The sequence below is a fragment of the Charadrius vociferus genome, unplaced genomic scaffold, assembly GCF_000708025.1.
Source record: "Charadrius vociferus isolate BGI_N301 unplaced genomic scaffold, ASM70802v2 scaffold436, whole genome shotgun sequence".
Lineage (NCBI taxonomy): Eukaryota > Metazoa > Chordata > Aves > Charadriiformes > Charadriidae > Charadrius > Charadrius vociferus.
In genome coordinates this window covers 4284505-4293325 of record NW_009649187.1, presented here as the reverse complement: position 1 = coordinate 4293325, position 8821 = coordinate 4284505, and the positions used below count along the sequence as shown (strand labels likewise).

General features: G+C 40.1%; 1 protein-coding gene across 1 annotated transcript; it reads left to right on the top strand.

The window, feature by feature from the left end:
• Positions 1 to 6889: 6889 nt before the first annotated feature.
• On the top strand, positions 6890 to 8023 carry LOC104289728 (neuropeptide Y receptor type 4-like). The gene has a single exon (XM_009888723.1). The coding sequence runs from the start codon at positions 6890 to 6892 to the stop codon at positions 8021 to 8023; it is 1134 nt and encodes a 377-aa protein (XP_009887025.1).
• The last annotated feature ends 798 nt before the right edge of the window (positions 8024 to 8821 follow it).

The window sequence follows — 8821 nt, the reverse complement described above, 5'->3', positions numbered from 1 at the left end:
TCTGATAAGAGCTCAGATCTCTTTGTTAAAGTTATCACTTTTGATGTAAAATTTTATTGTACTTTCACTTGTGTGACTGACAGCTGATGCCATCATTGCCAATTCCCTTTCTGCTCAAAGCTTCCTCTGCTTTGGATAATGACTGATTTCTGATCAGAAAATGTTAAGTAAGGATTCACCGGAAACTTTACCTAAGATCCGAGGCAAGAGTTATATATCAGAGACTTTTAAGGGAGAGTTACTGAGAAGTTGCTAGATTAAGATAAAGAAACAAGTTTTTAGAAGAGCATAAGAATACGGATTACAAACAGTTCAGTTATGATTCTTCATTCATTTAACTGTTAGGGTAAACAGGAGATAATGAAAAGCATTCAATATGCATTCAAATTCTAAAATTGATCCATTGATATTGACAGGGACATGAAATTTAAATGCAAGAGAAGCCATGGATTGAAAGGCTTTGTGCATGTTCAGTTCCTAAAAGTAAAGAATTCTTGCACTGTCCTTCAGTTCCACGAAAACATTGTAGATTTCTTTGTGGTTTTAGAGCAATACAGAAACAAGGGCAGAAATATTAAGTGAACTTGATCCAAAGTCCACTATAATCAAAGTGCTCTGAATCCAGTCACAAGGCAAGGAAAACAGTAATAAATACTTTGTTCTCTTTGTACGCTTTTTAAGCTTTTGACCATCTCCATCAAGAGAGACTTTTCTGCTCCTCGAGACCTGTACAGCACCAAGCACAAGGGGACCTAGTCTCAAATAGTTTTTTAATACCACCTTAATAAACATTAATGTAATTATTAATGGTAATAATTTGGCAAGAAGGGTTATAAAAACAAGGGAGGCCTTTGCTGTTTACCATTCAGCTTTGATTAAAGTTGTGCAAACAATCGCTTTTATCAGCCATTGCTTGAACCAAAACATTAAACATATAGTTTTGAAAGACTGGATGTTTTTGAGGGAAAGAAGGCATTTTCAGATGAAAAAAAAAAAAAAAAGAAGTTATTTTGGTATGAATGGAACATTTTGTTTCATTAGAAACAAAATAATCGTAATCAATTGATCTTTTTGCTAGTAAACCTAAGGGCTTGGACCACTATACAGGAGATGATGATACTAAACCTGGTGTTTAACCCAATGGAGCCCAATGATTGTCTGGGTTCTCACTCCTCCATCTGATTCAGAAAAAGCATTTGAAGAGACATCTTTCAGCTTCATGAAGTGTTCACAGAGTATGGGTCATTGAACCAGCATTTTCCACCAAAGCAGGTGACAAATGTCAAAGTTTGACAAATGGATCCAGTCTGACTTGTCATGAAAGCCCCAACCCTTGTATCTACTGAGCAGAGCTTTGCAACCTTTCAGGGTGCAAGAGGGAGATGGAAGCTTCTTGGGGGATCTTTGGGGTTCAGGTATGCTCCTTGCCACCTTGCTGTGTGACAGAAAGTCTTCTTGGTTACCACTGGTCACTGGAAAACACTTCTTATCTCCTGATTCCCAAGACTCATTTCTCACCCAACCCATGCAGCTTCTGGCAGTACCCATCAGGTCACTCACCAGATATCCTAACTGGCTGTCTCCTAAGGTACCCATTGCAATGATTTATGGATTCCCTACCTCCTTTAGTAAAGATCACCTTTGTTAAAATATTGGGTTTTTCTCTTGGGTACAGGACAAGTCAGAATGGCCTTTACTCTTAAGGAATCCGGGACTAACTACCATTCTCCAATGTCCTGACCTGCTACTCATATTTTGTCTTTGTGAGCTGGGTCTGTGTCTTTGGTAAGATTGTTATCAATTTAACCAGAAAATAAAAAGTTGGAGTACGTGTTTTTGTAAAACTTCCCTGATTTCTGCAGGATCAGAGAAGGTTAACTCGTAATATAAGTTCATACCCTCTGAAAGGTTTCCTTCTGAAAATCTGTAGATGTGAGGGGGAGAGATATTCACTTCCCTGGGTATTTATACCATCTCCCAGTTTTGTAGACGTAATACATACAACTTGTTCTATACCCTAATTACGCAGGCTTTAGAAATTTTTAACATATATAACTGTTTCAGTGACTTAAGATAGTTGCTCCCAATATTTTTTGCAACACGGAGTTAAACAAAGATGAAGAATCCACCTTAAATTTCATTGTACCAAATCCCTTATGGATTTACCATTGCTGTGGGATGTCTGTGCACGCTCAGTGGCAGGTTTCCTCTTCCAGTTAAGCGTTGCCTTCCTGGGAACCTATAATGATAGCCAAATGATTTTTTAACCTTTCTCTAGGACGTAAGGCTAAACAGGGCAGATCTATTTTACTGAGGTAATGCCACTGCCAGCAAAAAGGGGATACCACTGTTCATCAGTCACCACCACCTCAATTAATATCTGCAGCATGAATTTCATAGTCCTGTTAAACTTTTCCACTGCCTCTTTGTTTGTAGTTTATAAGAGGCAGACAATAGCTGCTTTACTGCAGTTAATTGCTATAACTCTTTAAATAAGTAATACAATCACTTAATGTCTTTAGGAATCCCTTCTCTTAGGAAGTCTTATGGACTGAAAGCAGCAAACATGGCTTGAGCAACTGGTTAAGTTCTGAGCCAGATAAGAAATTGCTTCTGAGTACCAGATAATTAAGCCAAACACTGCCAACATTCTTTGACTTATGTCTGAAGTGGAAATTGATCCACAGTGCCCATCACAACTATGGAGACTGGTTGTCAGTTACAGGGAGGGAATGATCAAGGTTAGCTTTGCAAGAGTGACCCAGCTTTTCCCAGGGAGCACATAGAGCACAGCATCAGTAGCAGTCCCTTGCTTTATCGCATCTCCAGGAAAAGTTTTAGAGAGGTTTTCATGGAATGTCTTCAAGTCCAGAGGTCTCACAAAAGGGCAGTAGTGCATTAACTCCTTAGGACCACTTCTTGTCTAGCAGTCTCCCTCAAACCCACTGAGGGTTTCATTTTCTTCCCTGACCATCTCTGCAGAATTCCCTGTCCTTTGATGATTTTTTCCAGGAAATACAGGATAGCCTTGGGGTAAAGCTTTCAAGCTGACTAGTGATAGCTGGTTTCCTTTTCTTGAGACAACCTGAGTGACATTTGTTTGTTTAGAAGGCTGTGTTGCTCAGCAAGAAAAACCCTTCATATCTTGCCTGCTATTCTTCCTTGCCTCCACCGCAGACTGCAGTGATGAACATCTCTAGAAGGTGTAAGTGGGGAATTTAACTTAAACTATGATTAAATCTGAAAGCTCCTTCTCTTTTTTCTTCTGTATCCTGTTAATTCGCTGCAGACTTTTGTGACACTCACTTTGAGAAACGATCTCATGCTGCCTCAATTAGAGAAGAAAACCCTTGCTTTTTGAGCATGTTAGCTTTTGTTACTGACCACTTTCCTGAAGTTCATTAAGGGTTCCGAACAGTATTACTTTTTCCTCTTTAAAAATAAACAAGCAAACAAAACCTATCCAACTTTTCCCCCACTCCCTCAGCAAACTGATTTAGGAGGCATGCTTTTTACTTCTACAAGCCAAGTAAGTATTGCTTCACTTTCTGGAGACAAAAGCTGGGGGTTTTTTAGCCCATAAAGTTTTCACCATATTTTACTAGGTAATTAACAAACCTTCAACACAGTGAGAGGACTAACAACTTTTTTCCCACTGCATTGGTGATTAGCTAACTTTTGATTCAAGTGTCTAAACAGAATGTGTGCACATTGCTTATAACTGTCTCTTAATTTAGACCAATCTGAATAGCAGTAAAACACCTTCAGATAACACAGCTTTTGGCAGTTACTGGCCTTGAGAATCTGCCACCCAAGGGTACCATAAAAGGATACATAAGTATAAGGTCACCACAACATTTTTTTTTTTTTTCTATTTTTCTGAAACTGCTTTTTATACTATGGTTGCCAGAATAAGAGGTAAAGAGAACTGTGGACCTAGGTGATCTAGGCTCTGATTTTTCCCAAAACATTGGGTTGGCAGGCAGTTTTAAGTACTGCATAGTGCACCACAGGTTCCCTTGAGACACTGGGCAACTCAGGTCTCCCCTCCCTCTCTCAGTCCCCTTATCTGTGATGAAGGTGATAATTCCTCATTTACCTCTGGGCAGTACCATCAGAACGAATGCCCAGGAAGTCCTTGACAGTCACCTTGTGAGAGACACCACGAAATGCAACCTGTTAAAAGAAAGGGAGCTCCTAGCCCAACAAAATGCATTGCAAAGCTTTCAGAGATGCTTTTTATCTCCACCATGTTTGCCATATGCACAGCCACACTCTGCCCTTGGCATTCCTCTTGGGAACGTTCCTCTTAAAACTGTGGGATCTGGCTTCCACTTTTCAGGTGGCTCCACTACCATCTTTTTTTGCTTCAATGTTAGTCGTTGTCCTCAGCATTAGACGCTTCAGCATGTCCAAAAGTGTCTGGGACTCTTGAGAGAGCTTACTCTGTGGGGCACAGATGTTTGTAATAACTCAGCACACATTTTTAAAGCAACAAGAGAGAACCATGTGTTTGTTGTCAAGGATACTGTAGCTAAGGACAGGGGGCTGGTACTGTAGTAAAACCCTCATCTCTTCATTTACAGCAGAGTCTGTTTGTCCTGTCCAAATGCCAAGACTGGGCTCCTTTTACTTGTACCACATAATATTGCAGCCTGCTAATGCCTTTGCTCTGTTTCATATGCAGTATCTCCACTGGTCAGCACTCATTTAAAGTTAACGGGGTGGTTGATGTTTTTTCATTCTATATCTATTTTCATGCTGAAACATACTCTTCCCTGCACCAACACTCCCCATGTGTGACCACGCAATCCGTACATCATCATTGCCTTTTCTTTTAGTTCCAGAAAAAAAATCAATCAGTTCACACAAGCCAAGTAATAACATGAAAGTGAGTGAACAGAGTCATACCTATGTCCACAATTCAGAAAATTTCCTTTGCCCTCTTTAATGAAGTTTAAATGACTGAGGAAATGAGAGAACAAGAAGAAGAAAAGCTCACTCTATTTCACTTGTGTGACACTCTTCACTGTCTGAAACAATAGATATGGATAGACAAATCAACAGATCCAGCAAAGCAACAAAAGATTTGACTGTACTAATTTTTGCTAATCAAGCAGAGCAACAATCCCGAAACACCTTTTTATTTACTGTATACTATTGCTTTTGTTAATTCCTGAAAGGCAACATCTCAAGAAGCACAGAATAGAATTCATAAGTAGAAAGACAAGGCAAAGAAAAAAACTGTAGTGTGGTAGACACTTTTTTGTACAGTACTGGTTACCTTTATGCATAGAGTTGCTCAGCAGTAAATACTACTCAAAGTGATAAACTCACCATACCATTTTATTTATGTATTCATATCTTGACCAGTTGTTTTTCTGAAGCTCAGAAGTTTCTCACAACCCCACAAACTTGTTTGAGTGGCATTTTATTGCTGAGGAAAGTGGCAAGCAATGGGTAAATAGTGTCATTCCCCAAGTATTTATTTACTTTTCACTTTACACGCCTTTGTACAGCATGTAACTGACTGTGGCCTGAGGAGAACTCCCAGCAGAGTCAGTTTGTTTTTTTTCCTTTGATTCCTGAACATAGAGGATTTGGACTCCAGAGCCAGGATTATAAAGCAGGATCTGCTGTGGCAGATCATGACAGCCTCTCAGGAGCCACTGGTAGAGTTCAGGTAGTCCTATGGCTGAGATTCCTGAAAGGATGCAGCCTAAATTAACTCTGTAGGTTCATCTCCCTGAGACCCCATTGAAAATCCCAGCTCAGGGCTTGCATCAGTGGCTAAGAAGCGGAGCCATCTGCCTGTGCAGAAACAGCATCTAGGAGACAGCACATACTATTACAGCACTTGAATTCTCTTGGTTAAAAAAAGCAAAATTATGCTGAAGAAGAATCATTAAGAAGCTTTTCATAAGGAATTAAGAGAGGTTGTCAAAATCACCCACTCTTAAAGCCAAAATCCAGAGACTGAACTGTATTTCTGATAAACCCTATGATGGCCACATGGGACACCCAGGGGGAGACATCAATGCCTCACGGGTACTGGAGTTCATCCAGAATGGGGAAGCAGGGAATTTGGACTGCAGTTCCCATGACCTATCACAACTATGTAGAAGCTGGAAAATGTCAAAAGGGTTTTAAATTTTTCTAGACTTCTTCAAAATTGTCCCATGTTATCCCTCCTGAGGCTATGAGCCTAAATTTTTGCATGGTGATTGTCTCAAGAAAATGTGGGTTCTGGCTGCGATCACAAATGCATGTCACAGATTAACTCACATAAGATATTTTAGTGTTGGCTTTATGCACCCAATATGACTTTCTTTTCACATTGATTTTCAGTTTGTTGAAGGTAAATGCAGCCCCACAACATGTCTTCTGCTCAGTTTTGGATCAGAACCTTGCAAAACCAGAATTACACACAATTTTTACCCCCAAGCATGTTTTGATCCAACTTTCTTGAAACACCACTCTACTGTATTAGTGATAATCAAAATACTGCACTGAGTTAAACGATGAAGTTAAGAACATCTTAAATCCATGGGATAACCTCACAACCAGTAAATACAGTCACAATTCAATAGTTGCACAGACTTCCATACCACAGTTTAGCAAATGGTTCCATTCTATGATCTAATAAACTATATAAAAGGTTGCTGAAAAAGATACACGGAATCATTAACGTTTGCTTCCCTGTCTCCCTCAGTACACTTTTGGCTAATTTCTTGTAGCATATCTAAGCAATCTTTTTTCTTTTTCGTTGCAGATATACCCATATCTTCCACGGCCAAACAGAAGAGATAAAACCTTTTTTAGACTGGCCCCAGAAGACCCAGATTCTGTTTGACTATCACCTTTTTGGATAAACATTTTGGGATTCAAGATGAATAAGACAAGAGCTGTTAATGACGGTTTTCCTTTTGTGAACACTAAGAACTTGAACTCAAATCGAAGCTTCTCTGCACACATTTCTAATCAGTGCAGGAACATCACTGACCTTACTGTCTTTCTGGCCACCTCTTACAGCTTGGAGACTGTCCTAGGCATTGTGGGAAACATCTGTCTGATTGCTGTCATCGCCAGGCAGAAGGAAAAGGCCAATGTTACCAACATCTTAATTTCCAACTTAATAATTTCAGACTTGTTTATGTGTCTTGTCTGTCTGCCTTTCACTGTTGTTTACACCATGATGGACTACTGGATATTTGGGGAAGTCATGTGCAAAATGATGTCTTTCACTCAGTGCACATCTGTGACAGTGTCAATTCTTTCCCTTGTCCTTATTGCTCTGGAAAGACACCAGCTCATCATAAACCCAACTGGATGGAGGCCAAGTATCTCCCAAGCCTACCTAGGAATTGGAGTAATTTGGACTTTAGCATGTCTCATGTCACTGCCCTTTTTGACCACATCCATCTTGTCTAATGATTTGTATGAGCAGCTCTCACACATAATGAATTTTTCCACTGACAAGGCCATATGCATCGATTCGTGGCCTTCTGAGCAACACAGACTTATCTACACTACCACTTTACTGCTCTTGCAATATTGCATCCCACTGTTCTTCATTATACTTTGCTACCTACGTATCTACTTGCGTCTACAGAAGAGAAAGGACATGTTTGAGAAGAGTGAATACAGCAACCGAGCAGTTCAGCTGAGAAGGATAAATATTTTGTTAGCATCAATGGTTGCTGCTTTTGCTGTTTGCTGGCTACCACTGCATGTTTTCAACACAATTGTGGACTGGAATTACAAAATCATTTCACCTTGCCACCACAATCTGATCTTCTCCTTGTGCCACCTGGTAGCTATGGCTTCCACCTGTGTCAATCCTGTTATCTATGGTTTCCTAAACAGCAACTTCAAAAAAGAAGTGAAGTCACTGATTCTGAGCTGCCAGCATAATTCAGTAACTGCATCAATGGAAGAATACGATCATTTGCCTTTATCCACCATGCAGACTGAAATCTCCAAGGGCTCACTGATGTTGAACTGCAGACATAATTCTATCTAGCTAGCAGAAAACATTTCAGAGGGGTGCACTGACACCACACACCAATTATTACCTGTAGGTATAAAAAGCAACTGGTGATGCCATAGCTGGGATGTGAACAGGAACCCATTACTGCCTGATTTTTGGAAGAACAGGCAAAGGAGGGTCATAAACACATACAGTAGCTCCTCTGGTACACAAGTTGTTCATGCCATTTGAGATGGTACGGACATTGAGGAGATTGGGCTGATGTACACACAGCTGCTCTAACAGATCAGTAACTAAGCTGTGGCTGTACGTGGACTGAGATGGGGTTCATCAGCCGAGCTCACATGGCTGCGGCGGAAACCCAGACTTCCAGTTTCAGCACTGCAGGCTGCCAAAAAGTTGCCATTAGAGAAGACTCACTCAGTTTTTCAGTATTAGTAAGATTTTTATGTACAGCTGACACACCAGTGAAACAGAGATTTGTAAATATATAATTTTTTGTGCTTTACCAGCTCTCACAGCCCATTAGGTAACAGTAGTATTTCAGTGGATCTAGTTCACATCAAAGAGCTGGACGCTTGTACGAAACTTCTCTGTCATATAGGCTTGTGAATAGCCATTGCCTCTACAAGTGGGGACACAGAACAACGACCCTAGTACGTAAAGAAGACAGTTACATATTGAGGGATGGTGGCAAATGGAAATGTTACTCAGTGGATTAAACTCTTGAAACACATTGAGAACATGCTGGGCACTATTTTTAAGCAAATACACACAAATGAAACACAATTCTAGATGGAAACTAGTCTGGTTGACTTTTTAATTCCTGCT